The sequence below is a fragment of the Poecilia reticulata genome, chromosome 20, assembly GCF_904066995.2.
Source record: "Poecilia reticulata chromosome 20, P_reticulata-male-v2, whole genome shotgun sequence".
In the NCBI taxonomy this organism is placed as follows: domain Eukaryota; kingdom Metazoa; phylum Chordata; class Actinopteri; order Cyprinodontiformes; family Poeciliidae; genus Poecilia; species Poecilia reticulata.
Genome location: NC_088849.1, coordinates 9,057,854 through 9,084,722, shown reverse-complemented (window position 1 = coordinate 9,084,722; position 26,869 = coordinate 9,057,854). Strand labels below are relative to the sequence as shown.

At 39.7% G+C, this 26,869-nt stretch overlaps 1 protein-coding gene across 2 annotated transcripts in view; it reads left to right on the top strand.

Moving 5' to 3' along the window:
• The first annotated feature begins 22,045 nt into the window (after nucleotides 1-22,045).
• The window catches only part of mmp16a (matrix metallopeptidase 16a (membrane-inserted)), an 80,377-nt gene continuing 75,553 nt past the window's right edge, over nucleotides 22,046-26,869 (top strand). Inside the window, exon 1 of one of the 2 annotated variants that reach the window (XM_008438394.3) lies at nucleotides 22,046-22,733. In XM_008438394.3, coding sequence (XP_008436616.1) covers nucleotides 22,608-22,733 — 126 coding nt within the window. In that variant the 5' untranslated portion in view covers nucleotides 22,046-22,607. The remainder of the gene's footprint in view (nucleotides 22,734-26,869) is intronic. The other variant, XM_008438393.3, reaches the window with a different exon arrangement.

Sequence of the window (26,869 nt, the reverse complement as noted above, 5' to 3'; positions counted from 1 at the left end):
GGCTTGAAACAGAGGGAGGGCGATGAAACCTTGACAAGCTCCTGTGCAGTGTCTGGAGTAGATAACACCCATCACCATCCAACGTGTCCAATTTTTCAAAGTTTCATACAGTTTGGACATAAAAGCCCCTCTCAAGGCAATCTTACCAGCTTGAATTTTATGCCCCAGTCATCTCTAACTCCATAAAATCTTCATGTCCTCCCATAACTGGCATTGCTAGACAAGCATTAGGTTTTTATGGACGCTGATGATTAGGTGATTTTCCTGTCTTCTAGCCACTTTCATAGCACCTGCCTGCAGCACAGACAATAACGGGATAATGTCTTCATGAAATTTCTCTGCGCATTAAGATCAGGTTTATTGTTATGGCTCTTGTAGGTGCACTGTCATCGTCAAAGTTTGTCCAATAACGACAGACAAGCAGGAAGGATATTTGCAAGATGGTGCTGCTGAAAAAAAAAAGGATTTCAGACAGTTTGCCTGAGGGGGGTTATGAAAAATAGATAACTGCCACCTGTTGCGTTATTATCCTTCCAATACTTTCTGAAACGAAAGGGTCTGTCAAGACAAACTAATGAAATAGGATCCTGTGAATAATAACCACAAACATTGGTATTGGCAAGCACTTTGGACATTTTAATCATTTTACCTGAGACTTTGTAGGAAATGTATACAAGTTACCTAGCAACTGTTCACTAAACTCTCACAGAAGAAAAGGAAAAAGTCATAGAAACATAGAAAGAGGAGTTCTTCTTTTGGAGAATCTGACGGCATTCTTCAATGTCAAGAGTTTATCGTCTCAGAGTGGAAATTGTAGACTTTGGGTGGACTTTGACAAAAGCTGGCCGATTACTCTGACCCAAAAAGTAGCAGGAAATTGCAAGCCATTCTTAGTTTAATTATCTAAATTTAATCTGGTATGTATTAAATTGGACAAAAATGGAAGAAGTACAACTGAAACAAATACTAAGGTTTTGTGAGGGGAATGGATCTACACAGATCATTAAAGAAAAGCCAATAAGAAGTAAAATATCCGTCTTTGTGGCATGCTTAAGGTCATCAAGGGATTTTTCCAATTTAATCGCAAGTATCACCTACTGGTCCCAATGAAGGCATCTTTAGTAATATTCGCTGTCAGGATCGCTGACTTAACTCCGCTCAAGCGTGTTGTCGAGTGAAAAAATAAGTCTGTACAACACTAGTCTTCCAGGAGAAGGTTGAGTGTGCAGCTGATGTCTCTACAGACCTCGAGGGAGGATATATTTTCAGGATAACCTGTAATCCAAGCCGAGCCCCCCGCTTCCTGGCTGATGGAAGTCTTGTGCCAGACCTCTGGTGTTTTTCATTTTTTGACAACGCTGAAGTGCATTTCATCTCTTCAGAGACTCACCTCCCCGCCAGTATCAAGTAGCACGCGTGGCATCAGGGCTGATAGCGTCCTCGTTCAAAGGGAAACGTGCATCCTCTGTGTGGTAGCCAACTGCAGAGAGGAGACCGCAGATTTCCCAACAACAGGACTGACTGTAGGCCGGACTCTGCAGAGTCAAGGTGTTCGCTGTCTGATTTCCAAAAATGGGAATAAATCAAAATACAAAAACGGGGCACTACTAAATGTGTATTTTTTGAGGTCATGAAAGCACGGGTGATAAGATGTCTAATGATATAAAGACATTAAATTCCTTTGAAAGAAAAGTTCACATATGAATTGTTGATCTTTTTTAAAAATCTGAACTTGATTTAATTACAAGTAAACAACAAAAATGTGCTTAGTTTTAATCACTAAACAAAAAATAAAAGTAGGACATGCCAACATGTTAGTCATCCATTTTTTTTTACTGTGAGCCTCTGATATGATCCACCTATAGATAACTAATGCAATTTTAAGTGGGAACAAATATGAGGGTCTTAGTTTATTACCCAGCAGAACTTGTTTCTAAAATGTTTTACAAAACTGCATTTTATTTGAATTACTCCATATTATGGAATAATTATGGAATTACGGCATAATTCCATAATATGGAAAACTTGCAAAGCCCATGGTTCAGGGCACTAGGGCAATTATCAAGGCGGCAGCCATGTTTTTGAGTTAAAATGTTTAACGTTGACAGGAAATTTGAAAATATCACTTGATAGTTGTGCATTATTGTAAGAGTGGGAGATTAATACATAAACACCAATTATAAAGTCTTAAAAAAGCCAATAATGTAAAAAAACAAAAGCCTGGTGGCCCGCCAGGCTTATACTGTGGAAAACACTGTGAAACCCTGCATATTAAAGCTAATATGTAACTTTAATATGTATAAGGTCATATATTAGCTCTATACATATTATCAAGTTCATATGTACAACTTTATTGTACATATCAATGTGTCTAAATACGGTAAACAAGAAAAAGGCCACAGACTGACTTAGGTATTATTTGAATTATTAATATAAGTGCCCTTTACTAACTCCGTACAATTTTACCCAAAGGTTTGGCTCAAACATTAAACAGAAAGCATTGCGATACAAATCTTGCACTCCCCTGGGATCACCGTGTAACTGTTTGCATGCAGTTCAAAAACGGCTCTGAAATATTTCATGCTAATCCAGAGTCAGAGTCCAGGTCAGTTCTAATGCACAGCAGTGGCCTTCTCTGCAGTCAGCGGTGAAATGGGCTTTGAGCTCTGTGTTTAATGTGTTTGAGCTTTCGTGGAAACTGCATTCAGTGCACAACAGTGTGCTTCAGATTAATCACTGTCACTTATATAACCCTCTTATCCAACTTAAAAGAAATACAAGTCACGGCATTATATCTACTAAGCGTACTGGGTCGTCCAGACAGAGGTTTATGTTCTCCTCTTGCTGCACAGCTCTTCTGAATATTGTCATATCTTCTGATTACCTCGGGCATATTGATCCATTGATGCACTTTTTAAAGGGGCAGCACAGTAAAATAACTGTTGTTACCTCAGTTTAAAAGAAATTTGACTTTGCAATTTAGCGTCTTGAAATTGGACGTCTGTTTCTAAAAATCTCCTGTGCTGTCTTGTGTTGGCTGATTGCTGCTGGCTTGTCTGAAGGAGCTGAGAAGGGAGTCAATAGGTGTTTAGCACAACTTAAACGTTGCTATAGAAGATAGAAGGATTTCTCAATCATGCATGAAAGAATCAAAGCAACACTCCAGATGTGTTTTTTTGATGAGGGAATAACATTATAACATGCTATAAACCTCAAAAAGGTCAGTTTTAGCTGTATTTTTTATATTAAGTCATGAACGGCATAGAATGTTCTTTGGCTAAATCATGTCAAAACTGAAACTTCGATTATTGAAACAGACATTCAGAGAGAGAGAAACATGCAACCCAACTTGGAACACTGGAAATGAACCATTCAGATTATGCAACTTTAATTTCACACAGAACATGAAAAATGTCACAAAAAGCGTTCCATCTAGTGAAAAACGTTGCCAGAGTGTAGCTATTTCTCTCCACATCCAACTCAGAGATGGTAATGCTTTTGAAAAATTTGTAGAATAGATAATTGTAAAGCCTCGCTTTCTGATCTTCCTACCACATCTACAGCTCCTGAATTCATCTGCAAGAATACTAACGAGGCCCAGAAAGAGAGCTCACCTCACATCAATATTAAAGTCCCAACACTGGCTACCTGTCCATTTAAGAATTGATTTTAGGTGCTTATACTGTATTCAAAGCTTTTAGTAGTTTTAGCGCATCTTATTTATCAGACCGTCGAGTTTTAAAAAGGACCTCCTGGAGGGAGAACTAACAACATACAGCAAAGAAACTTTGGGCACACTTGGTGACCTACGCGAAGTCACGTGATACTAATGCAAGCATGTCATTATTGTACCTGCTTGTTTGTCCCCTACTAAATTAGTTTCTAACAATATATCACATCGTTTTTAAATTACAAAAACTTTTAACATAGTGTGTTTAAACGTTTGAGAGCAACTTTATCCACTTTATGATTAAACTTCTACAGGTATTTCTAATACATTCCTGAATATTTTAATGCAAACATCATTATTTTGTGGTCTTGCTACTTTTCAAGGAAACTCTAGTTTCACCACTTTGCTGCTGCTTACTCTACTGCATACAGAATAACACAGTTACTCATTGATGTTTTTCTTTTACCATCCATGCCCGGAGGCAGATCCTTCTGTAAAAACTAGGGTGCACAGCTAGCTTGCTTTGCCTGCCTGGGCTCCATCTGGGCACCAAATGACAAGTGGGTGTGTAAGGATAAGAGAGTGTGTGTGTGAGTGCGCGGGCGAAGTGACCGGAGTCCCTCCCCAATGTCGGCTATGTAACAGAGACAGATTGCAGTGGGTGGGACATGTCCCAATTCTGAGGGTGAGTAACGCAGAAAGCAGATGACAGCATAATTTTAATCAAAGAGACTGCCAGTTGTGGAGAAACGGACAGAAGGAAAAGACAGAGTCAAAAATCCCAAAGTAAGACGCTAAACACGCCAGCGCAAAAATAAATAAATAAATTAAAAAAACCAGCTTGTTGGCATGGGATCCAATTGGACACCTGTTTTGCAAACATTCAATCCATTAAGCAGATTCTGCAGCTGTTGTGAGCAAATTTTCATTTAGCAACAAAGAGAACGACCGTCTTAGGAATTTTTATTTTTTAATAAAAACTGTCTGAACTTTGATCCAGTTGGGTTTCACTCAGCAGCTGTTGACTGACAGCTGTCGGTGGTTTTTGTGCCGCCGTTCGGCCTCTTTCTTGCTCAACGCCGTTTTCATAATCCCTCTGCCGGCTGATTTCTGAGCGTCGCCTCTCGCTCCACACAGCGTGCGCTTGTCCCGCTCCCACTCCAGTTTCAGAACACAGCTAACCTCTCCCTCACATGTGGAAATATTCTCACTTGATTTCGAATTGCCCTGCTCCGATTTACAACCTGAAACAAAAACTAAAAAGTGGGACAAATTACTTTCTACTTCAAGCTTCTCTTTGGCCAGCAGAATACCCTGAAATATGCTGTAATACATCATCATATATAATCGGGTCTCTGGCCAGGGTCAGGAATTTATTTTTTTTAATTTTTTTTGTGAAGATTCAGGATACATATCTAACATTGTTGAAAAGCATCTTTCTGGGCCTGCATGAAGCTGAGAATGGAGGTTTTTGATGTGGCTAACATGGCTAACGCCCGAGAAAGGAATTCAATATGTGCATCTGTCAACTTTTCCATTCCTTTATCTGTCTAGCGAGTGGAGGAACTGTGTTGTCTGGTGTCACTACTGTAAGGAAATGTGGTTGAGTATTATGGATGGCTAATATGGCTAAAATATAAATCCAGTTCTCAGCTTCTGACAGCGAAGGTTATTTTTCTGTTGTAGAAGGAGGCTAACCTGCAGCGGATCATTTCTTGGTCAAAACAGAATGCACCTAAACTTGTTAAACCTGAACTGGATTATTTAAAGGGGCGGTACCATTTGTTTCCCAGGCACATAATTGTATTTTATAGCACTATCACGTAACGTTATTTTCAGTTGTAACGAAAATCCTTTTTATAGAGTATAAAACAATGATTCTACTTCTAAAAACACAAAAATAAAAATATATGTGTATTTTTTCTTTGATATTGGGGCCACCATAGTTAGAGAAAAGCATAAAAACAACAATATGGTGAACAGATTAAATGACAGACAATTTCAGATTTTTGAGCAACTCAAAGTGAAGAATTTCATCCAATAAAAAAAGATGCATAATTTTCATTTCAGACACAATGTTGGGTCCATGTGTAGCACTTAATCGTGTAAAGTTTATGTTTGTACCAAGAAAAGTCACAAGAAATTACAATTGCAATGCCCAACTCTTGCACAGGGCTAACACTCAAACGCCACATACAATACATATGTACGTCCGGTACCACTGAGCTGTTCCTGGACCAGTTTTTTTTTTCCAGTTGGGTGAAATACATTCTTTTTTTTCTTAACAGGCTATTTAGGGATGTGAAACTGGCCCACTAGAGCAAATTGTGTTACTGCAGCAGCTCGGTGTGTCAAATGGAGCCAAACGGACCTGATCACCTCTGATCAAGGGAAAGCACATGTTCTGATTGCAAAGTACTTATAGGTCAGCATCGACACGCACCGGCAACAAGCGGGCATTGGAGCCCTGCAGCATGCAGATTGTTTGGCTCGTCAACTTTGGATTGCTATTGCAAATTTACTTCTAGTACTTATAGTTTGGTCAGTTGTGTCTACTTTGAGCTACTTTCCAAATTAACTGCTTTGGGACCTCTTGACGCTTTGAGTCGAAATAATCTGCTGCTGGCCACACCCCCTAACTCAACATTCACACTTGAAAATGGCTGCAAACGAATCTGCAGTTATACAACCGTACATCTTTGAAAATCAAAAATGGAGCCTCCTGCACAGCCAACAAGAATTCTGCAAGTGGTTTCTGCATTGCAAGTCAACAACAAAACACTTGTCTTTTCCAGCAGCCATTGGTTAGCAGTAAAACCAGCTGACCAATCATGCTGGAGCCCCGTCTGTGTTGCTAGGTAACAGGCGGGGCTTGACTGGAGGTCGCTAGGTGAGGGGCAGTGCTTGCTGACTTGTGACATTACATTCTTTATGAAATGGCTCATTTTCCAGAACCAAAAAAAAATAAATTACCCAGCATTTGGAGAAGCAGTAGAAACTCAAATAGAAATACAAAAATGTTTGAAATGAAAATTTTGCATAATATGTCCCTTTTAAAGTTTTATCTGCAGAAAATATTCACATGACTCACCACATACAATATGCTGCTTTTTAGAGTATTAGCAACAATGCAACATAACTACTTTGTTTCCTACTTGCAACAGACTCATTGTTCCGATTAGCTTTCCTCATGACGACAACTAACAAGTTAATTAGACGGGCCAAACGAGGCATTATCTCCCTTTTAATAACAGAATGTGCAGTCACTCTCGCATCTAAAGAACCCACGATAACTCTGCCGCCATTTAGCTTAGGCATCCAAATATTAAAAACCACAAATCAAATCGCAGGAATTGCTCAGCCATTTTGGATACCAACTGCGGGTCGCACTTTGAGTTTATGACACTCTTACTATCATCAGCGTCCACGAGTCCCGGCATGGTTCCGACAGAGCAATTGCGCCGTTCCCACTTGGAGCATCTAACCTCGCAGGCAAATTGCGAACAACCCAATCAACTAATCCAATTCCACCTGGCTGTCTAAACAATTGGCTGAGCCGCCTGGATGGTTATTAGCCGTTGATTACAGCTTGCACAGATTGCCCATCGCAGCTTTAGATAAAGCTTTTAGCGCCGGGGCGCTGCGAGGCTTTACCGGGTCAAACGAATGATAATGCTGACGGCGGCGCGCGAAGGGTTTGACATGCAGACAGCAAGCGGATGCCGGCAGCTGTTTGTATCGGCAGCTGTTTGGCCCACTGGTGAGGTGGGTGACATTGGATGGATTCACTGCGAAACAGAACGGGAGCAGTTGAGCAAAGTTTGCACATCTAACTGTGGTTCTTAAAGGCGACGAAGAACCGCAGCAGGGTTTTTCTGAGTCCTTCAAGGGTGCAGACGGAGACGCACATAACGCACTGTGAGATCACATCTAACAACAAACTGGTGGGGAAATGGCTGCATATTGATGATGTGAGTCATCCCTGTGTTCATTAGAAAGGATGAGACCAAAGAAATCGGCATCAGACAGGGGAACCTGCTTAGAATGTTGCTTGAGGGGCCTTAATTCCCCGAGCAGGCAGCGCGAGTTATTATATGCATATTGTTCAGTATATATCCCCGGCTTTCCTCTGAGGAAATAAACAGCGTTACTACAAGCTCCGACTCTATCTGTGCAGACAAATCGTAGTCATTGAGCAGTGGAATTAGCAAATACGTGATCGTCTTGTGAATACCTTCGGGTCTCGAAAGGTAAATAGGTATGAAGTTTGCCAATATCCTCTCTCTCAACTGATGAAATGGCATTTGAAAATACTTTAAACCTTTAACTTTTTTTTTTGCATTATACCTACAAGCTGATTTATTTTTGATGGGTTTTATTTGACAAACCAAACAGAAATGAGCATGAAATTGTAAAGTTGAAGGAAACTGGAATGTGATTTTTAGCATTTTGTAAGTCTACACACGTTTGTCTTCATTCACTTCTGGCACCCCGAAATACGAACCAGTTCAACCAACTGTCTTCATAACTCGCTTGATTGGTCAAAAGAGCCAATGTGTGTAAAAGTGAACCTCACTTTATGCAAAGACATCAGAGATTAAGACCTACTATTGTGGTTTGGATCAAAAAGAAGACCCATGCTTTAAAAATGCTCAGTCATAACAAACTTTAATAAAAAAAATATACTTGTATAGCTATCTATTATATTGCTTCCATTTCGCAGTGATGTACTAGTGTTTATTAGATTAAATCCCAATATAATACACTAAAATATGTTTCTACTGTGAACAATTGTGAAAATGTAGAAGGGTATTGCAAACCTTTCCAGAGCAATGAGTAGCTTATCAAGAAAAAAAATCAACATTTTTGTTCCTCTTTTTATAGTCAGTGGAATTCAGCTGTGATGTGGTTCACTGTATTTATCAAGGTCAGCCCTTTACCCCAATGGGGCAGACTGCTGGTCTACATCATGAACTGTGGATAAATACCCAACAAAAACCTACTTTCCTAACCCTTCAGTCAACAGTGTTCATCTGTTGACTTAATGCACAGTATAAAATGTTTTGAAATTGAAAGCTAATCACTACTTCTGCACAAACTCACGGCCGGAGAGGTTGCTGGTATTTAATTTTTGTAGCGTCTTTGCTGTTGCGTGATGGAAAATGTCACGTTCCGGACCTTTCTCTGGGCACTATAGACTACGTGAGAACTTCATGACTACGTGCCATTGGAAGATCGCACTCAACAGGAAAAAGGTCAACATACAGTAAATATCACAGGATGTGACCTATTACATCCTCTGTGCGGTGAGGGAGAGGGAGAGAGAGAGAGAAAAAAACTGGTGCGGCACACATAAACACATTATACATCATCCTCACCCTAGTTGGCAGTGTGGTTCATGAGTCAGGGTCAAAAACAGCAGGTATGCTTCCTGTGATGCTGTCACATATGTGTGTAGGGGGGCCGGGGCCCTGCCAGGAAAGACATGTTGTCTCATCGGCAAAGCTGCCAGGATGGTGTTGGACAAGTACCTGGGTGCAGAGACACACACACACGCATACTCTGTCCGTTTGTCCCGTTTTGTTGAAATTTCCGCTGATTGCTGTGGAAGTCGGCGAAGTGTCTTAGCATTCGTTTTGATCTACAGCTCACTTGTCACAAATTTGACAAACTCGTGGAGAGCTGAGAATTGAATGGTGTACTGTATTATTTATTAGTGTTTTATAGAGCTGGCCACATTTATCGGCTACCCTGGCAAAGATGTCTAAAGAGTCTTAAAATGAATTCGTCTTTTATTACGGCTGCACGGATCTCACAAAGATCCTGTTGGTGAAATTTCACTGAGGGAAATCCAGAGATAAGAAATAGTAGTTTTTAGCAAAATTGCACTACTTGCTGGTAACAACTACATTTTGCTAATGGGACAGCACTCAAGTCTCCTATAGCCTTACAGAAGGTGGGAGAATATAGAGTTCTCTTCAGCTTGCAATGCCTTTTCTCTATTGGATTTAGGTCTAGGTGCTGAAATTTCCATCAATAAATATTGATTGTTGAACCTTTTCTGTGCTGATTTTGTTTTAGATTATCATCCTGTTGGAAGACGCAGCGACAGCACTTTTTCAGCTCTCTTTGTCCTTTCCTCTTATTTCAAAAATGATCACAATACCATGCATACGTAAGGAATTTACATTAAATACAACCGGGTGAGACACGAAATAAAGAATAGATGAAGTGCTAGTTGCCCTCTGATGCAATTTACGGATACATAATTTATTAGCCTCTCACAAAAATGTTTAAACGAGATCATGTGATCTGGAGTCAAGCAGTCCTGAAAGTCTCCATCCTTTCCCTGCACGGCCGGTTTGAAACTCGTTCTTGTATCCACGGCTCAGTGAAACGTAACGCGACCACATCAGTATGCTACCCCCAGCTTAATAACAGACAGATTTCCTATAACATTTAAAATGAAAATGTCCTCCTGACTTCAATTTATATCCACTTAACATCTGCAACATAGCCTTCTTCCAAAGTGCTTCGCGGCTGATGAAGCCAATTTGCCAACGACGGCCCTGGGCTTTTTGCTTACAATTAACATTTTAAAAGGCCTCTACTGTCATAACACCTTTATTTTATCTTGATCGCTCGACTGAGAAGCATCTGCGGGCTAACGGGTTTTTCCTGTGGCACATGATTGTTCCCGGCCCTGAACTCATTTGGTTTGTTGCAGTTTCGTACATTTGCATTTTTATACGCCTGGTGAAAAGCGATAGCTTGAAAGCCTCGCCATTTTAACGCTGAGGCAGGAAGATGTTGTATCTGGACGTTGATAAGAAGAAAATGAATAAATAAATGTGCTAGGCAACCAAAAGTGTTCCTTAACATTTCCAGACAGTAAAAACAGGACAAAGAAAAGACAAATTACTTTTTAGCTTTTTGTCTTTGTGGTCTACAATTGACATCAAATGAGATGAGATGTGATCACAGGAACTCGCTTATGAGTTAAGGGGTTAAAAAAAAGACTATATAGTCTATAAATTGGTATCAATGTTGCTTGAGAATAGCTGAGTGAATAGTATTCAAGAAATGTCATCCAAAGAGTTTTACATGGGCAACGTATGTAATGATTTGGGTTTCATACACAAAATGTATATGATTATATATTCACATTATGGAAAAATTCAAATGTTTTTTTGTGCAAGCAACTAGAAACCTTTAATTTGCAAACAACCAGAAAACTTAAAGCTTGCTTTTTGAATTAATCACAAAAAACGTGTGTATGGAAACTGTTTTTAAATATATTTCTAACTAAGACATTTTTTATGGATTTCATCTTTGCTCAATTATAACCGACTGATAAAACAAAAATAAAAAATACATTTCCTTTCAATAGGTTATGCACAGTGAGACACTTAGCTTTTGTTTCTGTACTTTTTAAAATATAAATTTGAATTGAAGCAGACCAGAGTCTGACCTGAGGTTAGTTCAAAATGACTTTAGTTTCTCTACAGCACATTTTCCCATCCAAAATTTGAACTGAAGTGACAAAGGAAGAAAGAGAGAGAGAGAGAGAGAGAGAGAGAGAGAGAGAGAGAGGGGGGGGGGTGACGGGAAGAAACTTTGAGTCTGTGAAGTCTTGTTCTGCTTCACACTTTATGAATCTGGGCTACAATTCAGACACATTTGAAAAATCATTTGGGTGGCTGACTGGCCCCGAGCATCAGTAATAATCGAGACACTCAAGGTGTTCGCTGTTCAGCCGATTCACACAGAGGTCTAATCTGAGGCGACAGCCGGGTTACCGAAGTCGCTCTTAGAATAAGAATAAAACTCATCTAGTGAATCACAGAATTAATTCATGCTCTTTTTTTTTTTCCTGTGGACCGGTTTTGGCTAACCCACTTTTCAGGGCTGCAGGCGGCTCTTCCAATTGGTTCAGAGGAAGACGATGCGTTGCCTAGAGCCAAGAACCAGTTCAGCAATCAGCAAGGACCGGCGTAATAACTGTTTCTGGAAACGATAATCAATTATAATGGCTCACAGTAGAGTGTTGAGGGTATTGCTCACCTTGCTGCAGCGGCCCCTCTCTCTCTCTCTCCCTGTCTCTCTCTGCTGAACGATCCTTTCTGCTTCCGTTTAACACTCCACCCGAACATAATTCATGTTAAAACAAATCCTGCAGCTTTAATGTAAATGGTGGTCCACAAAAAATGTTTGGATGTTTTCTGGGTTTTAGGTCTTCAACAGCATATTGATCCTTTAGCTCATAAAAGAAGTTGCGGCAATCAGGGACAATAAATTTGCGCTCTGTTTTAGACTATGTAGTTCAATTTTTCATAACTGTATTTGAAGTTATATATTTACGTCCACAGTTTTTATAAAATTTTTCTTTACCTTATCATTTGTACCATTTGGAGTTGCATTCTGTATTTTGGTGTGCCACTTCAGTACAATGACAAATCTCAGAAATTAACCCTCTCAGCTCATTGCTATAACTTGGGAAGCTAAATCAAAGATTTTATTGGAAACAAAACTGTCAGTATGGAAGCTATAACCTTAAAGCTGGGATATTTTATATATATATATATATATATATATATATATATATACACACACAAATAATCTGGGGGAAAAAATTAAGCTCCTGCTACTATTGCTGTCTGAAGAAATAGTCAATCAGAGCCAGGAGGAGGGTCTTAACATTGTCAGTCATGTTTTTGTGAACATGTAACTTAATACACTAATGGCAGAGAAACAACTTACTGTTACAGGAAAACAGTCTGAGCATTCTCGGCAGGCTCTGCCATAGCATAGCATACAAAAGGGTGAGGGTGTGTGCAGTGTACACAAGAATGATTGGCAGCGCTAAGACCCTCCCGCTGGCTACGATTGGTTGTTTCTGACTGAGCTGTGTATTTCTGTAGGTAACGCTGGACAAAGGCAGAGGAGTTGTTTTTTTTCCCCCACAGATTATCTATCACATAGTATACAGCAATGACATTGTCACACTTGAAACATTTTTCAAATATATTTTATTTGTAATGGTCACATACTGCAGCTTTAACCTTAAAACAGGAGAGCGGGTGGCTATTCCCTCTTTTGGTGTTGCACTTCCTCTCCCACTGAAATTATTGACAGTTCTGTTACGATCTGCTGTAGTCCCACGAGCCCAAGCCTAAAAAGGAATAAACTCTTGCCTGATCTCTTAGCCAGAGAAAGAGAGCGTTTGCCAGAAGCACAAACTGACCCACTTCCAGTTCCGTGTTGAGGATCAGTTACAGGTTTAAAAGCGAAGGGGTGGTTGCACCGCGCAGCGTAGAACTGTTAGCTCCCTACAGGAAACGTTCAGAACATTTTCGGTGCAGAGTGGGGAGTGGTGGTGGGGGGACTCTAGTTTTCTGTGATACTGTAACCACGTCCAATCAGAGGGAAAATCTCCCCGGAGGTTGTTTGTGTGCGAGTGTGGTGAATTACTTTCCCCCTGTTCCGTCTTTGAAGCTTACAGTTTCCAGGCTTATGAGAGGTCTCTCCGAGGAGCTATTGCACGAACTATCTAAGCTCGATATACCGGCTGATAGACGTTATTAAAAATCTGTCAGATTGACAACATTTTACAGGACACTCACGTTTTTTAAATTTCAACCTGGTGAGAGGGCAGGAAAAAAAAAAGAAGAAACATGAATCTGGCCTCATTTGCTTCTTCTTCTAAAGTGTCTGCTTACAAAAATACTAAAAGCGATAAAACGGATATTTAATGTTCAAGCCTTTTTCCTTCAAATTACTTTGCAGCAGTTGGAGAATTGTGATATTTAGTCTTTTCAGAACCAGAAATTTACAGTGTGATTTAATAGGAAAAATTAAAATAAATTAAACCACGTCTAAGCACAGGAAATGATCCCCTGAATTAACTCAGTGCTCTGTCTGTCTATTAAGAGTTGGCAGGAAGAGACAACTGCGAGTCTGACAGTGTGTTAAGCCCAGGAGGAAGAAACATGATTAACTTATGATCTCTGTAGATTTATGACTTCTCTCAAGACTTCAGAAGAAAGAATGATTGGAAGTAATTCCTGAGCTTTAGATCAGTCATAATTTTCTAAGGAGAGGTCTAATGTGAAAGTTTTATGAAAGAGACATTTAAGGAGGGATGATGGGATTTAAAATGGAAGGAAACTCGGAAAGACGTTCTCGAATTATGTTAACCTAAATTCTTACTCTGCTGTGACGATTATGAGACTAATGATGAAGTTCATAAATAGAGAAGCATGGATTTGTACCCATTTCGAATGGGTACATATGAAAAAAATGATAAATTTTCTGTCACACTTCTTATCTTACCATGTATGGCAGTATATTAAAACAAACAACGTGTTACATGTATCAAATCTTGAGACATTAAAGGAACTTTTGTGTCACTTCTGATAGGCTTCTGGTTTGAATACTATGTGTGTATGAGGATGAAAGGTGTGTTATTTTCACTGTGACCCGACCAAAAACTGTAGCTCTTCCAGGGCACTCTGCAGAAACACACAGCTCTGTCAGAAACGGCCAATCAGAGCCAGGAGGAGGGTTTTAGCAGAGTCTGTCATTCTTGTGTAAACACTGCTCGTACCTTGCCCTTTGCTGTATGCTATGTTGCAACTTCTTCCCCACTGCAGAGCCTGTAATGCTCAGGCTAGTTAGCATAGCTACCAAAAAAGGCAGACAAACAGTTTTCCTGTAACAGTAATTCGCTTCTTCGCCATTAGTACCTTGAGCGGCACGTACACAGGCATGATTGACAACCTGGAGGGCTTCTTAACTGAATGTTGTCAGTCAATCCCACAAACAACACGACACAACAAACTGTCAACACAACAAAACTCTACAGGAAGGAACTCTACTTCCTGTCTTGCTTCAAAATAAGAGTCTCAAATATAGACAGGATAGTAGGCTTCAAGCTCTTTCACATAGGAAATAGGTGGTAAATAAATGTCTTAATTTATTTACCACCTACACATTCTATCACTGTAGAATGTTACTTTTAAACATTTCTAAAGATTTTCCTAGATGATTCACCATTGGCTCTGCTACTGGGAAAAGAAAGAAAAGGAAATTAACTTTTTTTTATTATGTTAAAAATAAAAACATTCAAAGACGCCAGTTAGATGCTTTGATTATTACTGCCGCAGCTTTCTTTTAAGCTCTACGTGTAATATATTTTTTTAAAACTTCCAGCCTGTTTTCAAAGCCGAAGAAATCCATTGTCAACCACATGCATCCCTGGCTAATTTAGGAACAAAATCCACCACCCGTTCTACCAACCGAGCTGCTTCGTCTCATTAATTTCTTTCTGTTCTGAGTCGCGGTAAATAGAGTCGTGTTTTGCAAGTTGGTAAATTTTTTTTTTTTTCATCCTAAACCCACAACTGAGAGACCCCCCCTCTCATTCCAGGCGGGTGTAAAGTCGAGCACATTATGTAAATATTCCTTCTTTTTCCAATGATGGCAATGTGTGGGATGTAATCAGGCCGTTTTAATACAAAACAGGCCCCCATTTTGTGCGTGCGTGTGCATGTGTGTGTGTGGGCGTGTGTGCGTGTGCGTGTGTGTGTGTGTGTGTGTGTGTGTGTGTGTGTGTGTGTGTGTGTGTGTGTGTGTGCGTGTGTGTGCGTGTGTGTGTGTGTGTGTGTGTGTGTGTGTGTGTGTGTGTGTGTGTGTGTGTGCCTAAGGTTTAAAACAAGCCAACGCACAGCTTCACATGGCAGGGCATTACGGCTGGGTTAATGGAGAGCAGCCTCTCTGCCTTGTGTTAAAACGTCCAGGAAGCAAGCGCAATTACATCACTGATGGGCGGGTGGTCAGAGCCAGGGACCCCAGATGTGTGGATTTCCTGTGTCATTCGGTCTTCAGAGCTCAGCCAAGGCGTGATTGAAAATGACAGAATGAAAGGTTTCGGACAGCAAAGCCGGGTTTTTAAGGATGTGCTCCTCGAGTTGGGATGCATGCTGGTGAAAAACACAGCGGGGTTTCTTCTTCATCTTCTTCTTCTTCTTCTTTGCACAGTTTTTTGGCAAGGCTGTCTCTGATATGTAGGAAGCGGCTACTGTACAAGCTGGGAAACAAAACATAACGTTTCCATCTATTTTTGAACTGCATGACTAAATGTGCACTCAGAAATTTTCATTTAAAAGCCAAATTAGACTTCCTGATTCATTTCAAACAATAGAGAGAAAGAAAGAAAGAGAGAGAGAGAAAAAAAGTTACATGTAAACTTAAGCCAGTCTGCATCGACTAGGGATTTAGAGCCAAATAAGTGTCCAACTGTGGAAAATACTTGTTGGAATATGAAGCTCTTTTCTTGAGCTTTTTGACCTGTTTAGTTGGGGCTCAGCTGGCTGATTAAACATCAATCAGTCTTTGGCCTTGTCGAAAAAAAGGCTGCTTCTCACTGCGCCCCGTTCAGCCTGCGCTGTCGCTCCGAGCCGAATTCAAAGCAACATCTGGAGAGGAAATGCGATCCACTCCTGATCCCACCCAGACACAGGAGTAATATAGGAAACAAAGCCTCCTAAGAAAGGATTCTCTCACACACACAAGAAAATGAAAGAATCAGTATTTTTATGTGTTACTTCTTTTCCGTGGATTCAGCCCTGTTTGCTGTAATACTCACTTAGTGAAATTCAGTGCAACTGTTTTCCTTGAGAAGTAATTTAGTGAAGGCAGTCCACCTGTGCTTTTCTGTAAAAGCCAAAAAGACACCATGATAAAGACCAACAAACATGTCAGGGAAAAGATGGTGAGCACGTTTTGAAGGTTAAAAAAAGCTTCAGATTGCATGCCCATCTAATGTTCATCTTACAGGCAGAATGGTCCTAGTCAAAGTTCAGACGTAAGTCCAATTGGGAACCTGGTGGCAAATCTTGACCATTAATGTTCACATACGTGCTCCGTCCAATCTGTTGGATTTGAGCTTCTTTGTGTTGAAGTATAGGCAACAATTCTAGTCTCTAGATCTGCAGAGCTGACGCAGAAATGTTAGCACTGCAAATTCTTTCTTTCTTTTTTTTTTTACCACTTCACTACTCTGTGTTGGTTCCATCTTATAAAATCCCAACAAAACACCTGGACATTTATGATTTTTTTCTTCTTTTCTTTTATGTCACAAAACATGAAGAGGTTTTAGATTTCTTCCTAAATGTCCAGCCGAATCATAAATATGACCGACTTGTTCATCTCCAGGACACCACGTCTTATTTATTCCATCTCTGGAGCTCTTGATTTTAAAATGGGAGCAATTCATCCTGGGCAGATTGCAGGCCTCTCCTCATCATATCTTTTCCGCTAATCTCTTTGCTCCTGGAGAGAGGGAGACAGACGGAACGATTTGGGTTTATGCTGCCAGGTGATGAGCGACGTCTGACTGGGAGCAGATGCAGCCGTGAAGAGATGGAGCCGCACTTTGCAGAGAGAGGCTTTCGAGAGTCCTGGCAAAAGCTCCACACGAGTGGAAGGACAGCGCGGAACGGGCCAGAACCGTTACCAAAAAAATAAAGCGGTATACTCAGGATTACAGAGCGAAGAGAAACGAGGAGGGAAGTAGAAGTTGTTTTTAAAGAATTAGGTTTAAAATAGGCTTGTAAATAAATGACTGTTGGCAAGTGGAGCTATGTCCCACAAATACAGATGAAGAGCATACCTTCAGTTTCATTGTTTGTGCAAATTAAAGTAGGTATAAATTATCTCTTTGCATTCTTTCTTGTTTTTCAGAGATTTTGACTGTGCGTATGTCTTCAGTGTGAGTTCACATGAAGCAGATTTTATACAAAATATTGATAGCTGAATCAAAGCAAACCTGACAGACCATTTAAAATTAAGATTTACACGTGTTTGAAGACACAAAACCTAGAGGAAGAAAAAAACCTGAGTTTGACGCTATTGATTTTTACAGCGTTTTAATCCTTTATTGAAGTTTTTCCTGGAATATGTGAAAGGAAGCAGCTGAAAAGACTGTTTTCTCTTCTGAATGTCTGACTTTCGCTGTTTCTCTGCCTTGTTTCTGGGAAGAACAAAGGATTCTTTACTGACATAAACAACAACCAGCGAAGAAGAAAAAGACAAATAATAATATTACACATTTTCTTCAAGTCATCTATTGGAAAAGTTTCTGGTTCCCGTTTCTGTTCGGAGGCTCTAAGCAAATTGTTTCAAATTTGAGAAAAGTAGCAATTTAACATCCCAACACAAAACTGTTTTAGAAGTGCAGATTTTAAGATTTATTCTCTTTTTTATTGTCTTTTTTTGTCACATTTTCAGTAATTTAAATTATTGCTACTATATTGTTGGTGATTAAAACCCACTGTGGTAAAAATCCATCTATTATTGATTAACAATAATGGCTATCTTCTGCCATTGTGTTCTGCTGAAGACAAAAACATTGTATCTTCTGCTCATATTTTACAGCACAGCTGATACAGGAAGTTAGAAAAGCAGTTCAATACATCTGGAAATTATTTACGATGGTTTTTATTCCTGATTATTTTTTGGGGGGTGGTTGTTTGCAATTAATAGGCAGTATGATAAAACGATGACAATGATTCATACTTCTTGCTGTAAGGCGCTATAGGGACTAGCAAGGAATGTCATCAGCATTATTTTACAAAGTTGAATATTAGGCACATGTTTGTAGTTCTGATTTAAAGGGTGGATTTTTCTCATAACTGGTCAGTAACTCACCGTTTCTGCATGGCTGCATTTCTTTGAAAGTGAACAGGATTACTGGCTAGTGAAGGCTGCAAGCCTACAAGACATCCTCTGTTTCTGGAGTTACAAGGCAGACATTGCCTTAAGCATCTGCACAATAAATAATTAAATATTAGATTCATTAATTATTTTTTGGAAAATGTTACTATAATAACGTGGTTATTTTTCGTAAATTGAACATTAACCGCAAAAACGGATGAGGCTAATCGAGGCTATCTTTTAGAACGAGTTCATTCATAAGCTTGAAAATACCTGTTTAGACTGAAAGTTTTACACTTAAGCTGAGTCTTGCACCCCCTGCAACTCAGTTATTAGTACAGGAAGACCCTTCGCATGAGAGAAGCCGCTGATCTGAGTGACAGGGACACATAATCATCATCTCCTTGGTAATAAATTGTCTCATTAATTTATGCTCTGCTGCGTACACTGATGAGATATATCAGCGATCTCTGTTTTCCCTCATTGCCCTCTGTTATAAATAGGATATTCAGCACTTTAGGAGGCGTCAACAAATAATGGGTGTTGAGTACAACTTTTGCTGTTAAAGTCGGAACACAAACACGTCCTTTCTGCTTTAGTGGTCACAGTAGCTGTAATGTTTCCATTGCTTAATGGGCGCTAATCTTTGTCGATATTCCACTAATGTAAAAATAAAAACACAATTTCACAGTCGTGTTTCCACTAAATAAGAAACGCAATTACAGATCATGCAATTTTATTACTACTGTAAATTGAGGATAAAACTTGAAAGCAAAGTCAGTGGAATGAAACGGTGAATTAAAATAAAACATTGCCAACCTTGGGCAAATATCTCGTCATAATTACGCCTAGACCTTGCTGAAGGCTTCAGGCAACTTGTTGGTGAGCTGTAGTTTGGATCTGTAGAGGTGTGAACTTGTATTTACAATTTTTTAAAAATTTAAATTTACTCAAACAACACTTGTTATTTTTAATTATTTTATCAATGCTATTAGTTTTATGTTAATTTCACTCTTAAATTCCTGCATGTTACAAATGTTTGCATCTTTTTCACTGGGACTGTGTGTTGCAAGAGTTTTACGGAAGGAAAAAAAAAACATCTTTCGTTTGAGTATTATCTCTATAAAGATATTATCTTTGCCAGAATTATTTTTTACCAACAATATTCAGCATTTATTTATTTTATTTTTTTTATATATATAATTTGATACTTTATCATAAAAGGTGGTAATGTTATCAGAATAAAGTAATAAAATTATGACTTTATTCACATAACACTAGAACTTTATTCTTGGATAACAATACTAATTTTGACTTTATTGTCATAACGCAATGACTTTATCCTTGTAACATTATTAATTTATCCGCGTAGCCTGTTGTTTTCTAAAAATTTCATTTTTAACATTTTCTTAGCCTGGCTCTGATCTTATATAATAAATCCAGAAGTCCTGTGAAAACCCTTTGGGGTGTGTTGGAGAATTTTGGCAAACCAGCAGCACCTAAGCACAATGAACACAGCGGACAAGGATAAACTTGTTTGTGGAGAGGTGTAAAGCTTGGCGAGGTTATAAAGCTATATTTAACAACAAAAAACCTCAGACAGCGATGTTTCTTCAGTCATCTGAAGAAACGACTGATCAAACGTGGCCGTCCACGAAAACGGACAAGGAGAGCACAGCTTAGGTGGGAGAATCTAGTAACAGGACGACTGTAAGCGTTTTTGCCCACATGCAAAATGCAACATGTGAAAACCTAACACAGTACACCACCCTCAACACGTCTTGCTCATGCAGAAACATGGCACTGGCAGCCTCAAGATAACGGGTCATTCTGGAAGAAAAGCTGTTGGAGGCAGCAAAAGATTTGAGACTATGGCGGAGGTTCAGACCCAAAAGATAATTGATTTTAACAAAGCATGTGTATATTTGAGAGCATTCAGGTTTGTGGTTTTAATATGATAAAACACTGACAAGAAAAAAAGACATGAACTGCAGCCAAAATGTAGAAATTTCAGTTCAGCTGCGAGAGAGAAAAATCCTCGGAGGAAGATGGGAGGAGATGTGTGTATTTTGGAGTCCGTCTGAGTTTTTGTTCTGACACACAATGACACAGCCGTTTACCAGATCCTCCCTTGGAGTTAGGCTAAACAGAAAAACATTGATCTGGCTCGTCACATTCAGCTTTTTGTTATTCCCAGAGGAAACGAAACTAAATCTGACAAACTTCCAACTGAACTCTACGAGTGAGAGAAAGTCCTTAATTACATGACATTAAGGTTGTGTATCAGTTCATATCCAAAACTGTCAGAAGATTAAAGGTGCATCTTGGTACATTAGAATACTTTTCAAAAGTTAATTTATTTTATGGATCTAATTCTACACAACCCCGCCTCTCGCCCGGAACGTTAGCTGGAGATGGGCACCAGCAACCCTCCCGACCTCACTGAGGGACAAGGGTGAAAGAAAATGGATAATTCTACACACACCGGGATGTATTTTGCTTAACACCCATGCACACCATCTGTGCGTGTTTTTGCTCTTGATGTATTGACTCGAGCTAATATTTACACCTTGTGAATCTCAGCCAAACTAATCAATATGATTTCCGTCCTCTCTAAAAGCACCTTTAATCTCAGTTACCATTGTGCCTTTTGCTACACTTCTACACTTTTTTCTTCCTCTAAACTTTCCATCGATATGCTTTGATATACCACTTCCTCACAGTGTCAGACAGCTGTCAAAATGGACAGTCTTCCTCATGATTACTTAGCCTACTGCGCAATATCTCTACATTAAAAATCGGTCTTCTTTGTTATTCAAAATGTCCGAGAAACTATTTTTGAACTTTTCATTTGCTTAAAATTTCTGAAATTAATCTCTTGAAGAATTTTAGTCTGTGTAAAATGTACCTATATAAAATGACTAAACATTTTGAATGCACTCTCACTAAATACATTAACATATTCTAATTTATTGATAATATCCAGAATTGTTAAAACATCCTTTATATTCATTAAAAGATTAGTCACACCGGAGGAGGATTTTTATTACAGAGTGGGGCTGAACACATTATTCTTCCTGCTATAACAGCAGGTCAGCTTGCTTAATTTTCCTTGACTGTAAGTATCAGCATCTTCTAAACAGTTCTGCTGAATAATGTGATCTTTAACAGGATTGGTCCTGTCATCGCCCTCTACTGGCTGTGCGAAGAATTTATTTCAAATTTGCTCTAAACAGATGCAGTGACACATGTATTATAGTTTTTTTAACATAAGCTTAATCTAACTTTAGACAAATAAAAAAAAAATCCAAATCTGTTAAATATATTTTAAGTTTATGGGTTGTTTTTTTTTAAAGGGACAGCAACAATTATTTCTTAGGATATACCGTAGAGTTTTACATACCTCGTTGTATGTACATTAAAGAATAAGTACATTTGTTGTGGATTTTTAAAGTAACAGCAGTGTTTTAAATGGTTCTTGTCATCTGGAGAAAAAGTCACAAACCGGAGCTCCACTAAGCATTGTGAGGTTATATAAGTGTTTATTTACATTCAAATGGAGTACAGTAGAAAATAAAAAATAAATAAATAATAAAAAAAGGCTGCAACTGTTCAGCTTGTGTCAAACATGGCAAAGAGAGCTGCCGGGATGCGAGTTGTTTTTATTGGAGACTGGATGGAGAAGGGATGGAGAGGGAGGGGTTGCTTGGTGCCAGTGCGCACATGCGCAATCGATTGGACTCGCAGTTGAAAACGGGCAGCTATGCCGCGCGCTTACATAGAACGAGCTGGACGCGTCCGCCTGGAACAACGGCCGCTGCAACGGAGGACCGACCCGGGGACCGCTGCACCGGGAGGCTGCTGACAGGCGACCGCTTCCCCGGGGGAAAACCTCCTCCCTGAAAAAAAAAAAAAAAAAAAAAAAAGAAAGAAAGAAACGCGGCCGAGGAAGAGGAGGAGGAGAGCGCGCCGCACGCAACCGCTTCTTCTCTCTCTCTCTCTCTCTCTCTCTCTCTCTCTCTCTCTCTCTCTCTCTCTCTCTCATCTCAAACATCTCCTCCAGCTTTAATTTCAGCCCCGCTAAGAGAAGAAAAGCAAGGAGACACCCGCGATGTTGCTGCTAAACGTCTAGGATTTGCTGCCGCGCGCGCGTGTGTGTGTGCATAGACTGACTAAAGCTGAGCACGGACAGAGAGCTACAACAACAACGACGGGCTTCACTATGGTTTTATTGGCTCTCCGCAGCAGGAGATGTCTTAATAGTCGCTGTATGGGGACGTTATGCTTGCAGTTGTTGCTGTGGATTTTATGTGCCGTGAACGGAGAGGAGCAGCCGTTCAGCGTGGAGGTAAGAACTGGACCGGTATCTGTTTAAAAAAACAAAAAACAAAACAAGAACAAAAAAAAAAACCCCACAATTCTACCTATGAAGAAACGCGCCTGCTCCTTTGTGCGGCTGTATTATGCCTATAATAACGCCACACGAAAAAGTATTACAGGCAGTGTAGCTCCTGTTCACACAATAACAACAGCGTCTTTGTGAAAAGCCCAACTGGTTTGTAGCTCCACTTTATCAATTCGCCCTCTATGTGTATAGGCATAAAAAAAAAAAACAACAAGAAAATAAACGATAGAAGAAAGGCTAAGAGAAACCTTGGCTGGTGTTGCGTTTGTGTTGTTCAACATGTCCATTAATACATAATGTCCCTCATGTGCACAAGATGAAATGAAATAAAGCAGCCCAGTAAACACCACAGGTTAAACATGGCATCTTTTACTAGACAAGGTAGTGATAGGTTGCAGGTATGCCAAGAATTTAGAAACTTATCATGTGATGCTAGCTAATATTTTCTGTTGTATCCTTTCTTTGTGGTGATGTATTTTGTTGTGATGTATTTTTCATTTGTATATGATGTAATCTCTTTAGTGTACATCAGTGTGAAAGCAGGCATGTGTCAGTTACCCATATAAAGATACAAGAGGCTGCGGAAGTTACATTGTCTTTTTACAACCCTTACCTTCCAGTAGTTTCCCTTCTAACAATATACCAGACAAAGTGTTAGGAGTTTTTTTTTTCTAACTGCTTGCTCTCTTGCACATTGCCACTCAGCTGGATGAAAGAAGGCAACATTTTTTTTTCCTATTTTACAAGGAAGACAAGAAGACTTTGGGTGTTTGGAAGTATTTTGTTGTTGCCACAAACACAGACAGTAGTGTTGAGAAAACGCAACGAGCCCCACCCATCACTTTGGTAAAGTACGGCTGTTTTAAAACTACAAACGGCAAGTGACATGTCTGTAAAGCAGCAGGCTGCAGGCTGGCGATCTGAGCTTACCGCCAAATGAACAAATTACCAGCTTGCTGTGCTTGTGCTATTCTATTTAAAGCAGAATTGCAGAAATGTCCAAGAAGCTCCTGAGAACTCTGGAGCTTCTAGAGCTTTTCTACATGTTTGCTCCTGTTCAATCAAAAATGAAAAGACAAATAAATGAATCACTGCATTAACTTATTTGAGCAGCAAGAGGGGAGAATTGTTGCATCTCTGTTTTCACTGAAAGCGTCTCCTTCGTGTCATACGTTTCAATCTTAACTCATTGTAAAAAGCCAGCTGGGTGTTTTTTTCAGTTTGGCTTTTCTGTAATTGCTACAAGTGAGCTGTGTGAAAAGGAAGCACAATAGGCTGTAAAACGGAGCTACTGTGACATTGTCTGCGCATGTAAAATTTAAGTGGCAACATATGAGCTCGCCTGCAGAACCTGCAGCACTGCCTTTGCACGTTGTCATCATTGCATACATCACTGCTTATGATGAGACCGGTGTACTGTACTTTGCTCAACACTTTTAAAACTTTGTCAGCTAAATATAAAGAAGGATTTGTTCTAGTTTGTGCAATCAGCACTCTTTTTTGGGGGGGTTAAATAGATTGCCATACTTTAGAGTAGAACTAGTACAAGCCCCACATGCTGTAAGGGAAGAGAATGATGAAATCAGCAACATATGTACAAGATAAAACCCTACTATTCATACAGCCTAAGAGGTATTGATCTTTACAGAAGGATCCTTCAAGACAAAAACCTGTCCAGTTTGAGATATCTTTCTGGTTCATGTCATGTTCAAGAATGGAAACTCCCGTTCTGACCGGCCTCATGTGAAAGAGGCACAACTTAGCGATTTCAACATCAGCAAAGATCTCACAAAGGTCACTGGAGCAAATATTTGAACTGGATGGATGCCAGATGTTTGTGTTTTTTCAGCCTCCCACTATATGGGCTCAGCAGAAAGAGATCTCTGGAGGCTAAGGCAAAGGGCACTTCCATGAGATTTTAGGAGAAAGCCCGATCTGCCCGTTTCACATCCAACTTTTTTAAGAGTTAATCATCTCATCGATCATCTGAACACCAATTGAGATCATCCGGGCATGTTGTTTACCGAAGGTCATTCAAGCTTCGCGGTCACATATTCACATGATTTCACAAGCTTCATGAACCAGCTCTCTTTGGCAACAGACTCAGGCTTCATTTGGAACGAGAGTCGTTCATAATTCTTGGAAACCGATTTTGGACTGAGCTGCTGTTTGACAGAGATTTCTCCGTCTTATGTTCAAGAAGAAAAAGTCGTATTTTTCTGTGATATTTAACCCAAACCTCTCCACTGCACAACACAATTCACAATGTAATAAAAAGTGTAATTTTCACATTAACATCGCTGTGGTGGTTTAGAGCATTCCCTTCTCCTACGCTGCCATCCTCCTCGAGTTTTATTGTCCTCCAACAAGCCTGCGCATCCTTGAAATGCTTTTGCTGGAACACGGCCATGATTCTGTGCCTTGTTGCTTAGAAATCTCAAACATATAGTAAAGCAGTGTGCAGCCCCCGTATGACTTGAGCGTGCTTACGTTCTTGTGAATAATGCATCTAGTCGGAGACAAAGGAGCTATGTGTTTCCATATGAACAAAGGAAGATATTTGAGAACGCTGTGTTTCTGCGAGCGAACAAGCAAGACTGTCCCGACACTGAATGACACTGATTGCGTCTTGTAAAGAAACCGCTGAGCACGTGTTTGTCGGAGTATTTATGCTGCCGTGTTGAATAAATACAGTTTCAGTAGTTTGATATCCCTGAGCTTCCCGACTTTACAGCATGATGCAAAGCTTCCACACATGTGGACCTTCTCTTGTTGGTGTTGTTTTTTGTTTTGCTGTCCCTGATTTTTTACTCTTTCTGTCCCATCGACAAACGACAACACACTAGTGGACATGTAAAGTTCATCATCTGCCATCTTGGGGATTTCAGGTGTGAAGACTGTTTTTAACATTGGCTCAAAAAGAAAAAAATGACACAAAATAAACAATATAGCTACAATCTGGCAAAATCAGAGCATGAAAATTGGAGATGCACCATAATTTCCTACTTGAATGAGAGCCAATTAGGGAATTATGGATATGTTATGATTGTTTTGCTATACATGTAAAGCATCTGCATGCATATTTTCATTATAATTTAATAGAACAATAAGGTGCTTTAAGTAAGTAATACTCCAGCATGAAGATAATCTACCTGTGAGTCCCTCACTCCTGTATTTCATCCAGGAAGGCATCCAAAAAGTAACATATTCTTCACTGACCAATCTGAGCCTCTTGTTACATAATCCTGCTAATTTCTCTCTCATTTAGATACGAATGACACTTTTTTTTCCCCCAATGTGCTAATGTACAGTAAACTGGAATCAAGTGTTTGGCAAACAAAAGCTTGATTTGTGCATTCGCACAAAATGCATTGTCTCATTATTTTAATGCATTTTTGCAGAGCTTAGCTTCAGGTAGTTAGGAATGACTTGTCTTCCTGTCCGTCTGGAGGCTTGTAAACAAACAAAACAAAACAAAAAAAAAACCGGCGGAAACTCAGCTAGTTTCACCGGAGCCGCTTTCTGCACTTGTTATGACGGCGAGGATAGATGTGTTTGTCTCCCATACCTCTAGCACAGGTTGTAGAGGGTAATAATGCAGGCAGAGGTGAGTATTTCCTCCAAGTAATAGGTGTGGTTTAAGTCCATCCTGCCGCTGCCCTGTAATCGCTGGCCAGGCTGCTGTCTTTTAGAAAACATTACCTCTTTGAGTGGCAGCTTCAGTGACAGCTTTGTGGACTAATTAATGTAGAATGCCATACTCCTCTCATTGCTTTTCCCTTTTCTCTTCCCTTGGATTACATTTTACAGCACATGCAGCTTGCCAGGGAGCGATAAAATGGTAATTTGTACCAACTTCTAACACTTAAATTAACACTATATCTCTGTCCGTCTGTGCTTTGAATCGTTATGAGCTGCTGGTTATCCAATTGTTTCCCCCCTGAAGAACTTTGAAAATGTGATGTGATAGCCAATGCTAGTGGATGGCTCAGTTAAATTAGGGTTTCGCTTTTGCAATTTTAGTTGGCAGAGCAACCAACTAAAATTGCAAGGATAGTATGACATTCTTGTGTTATTGT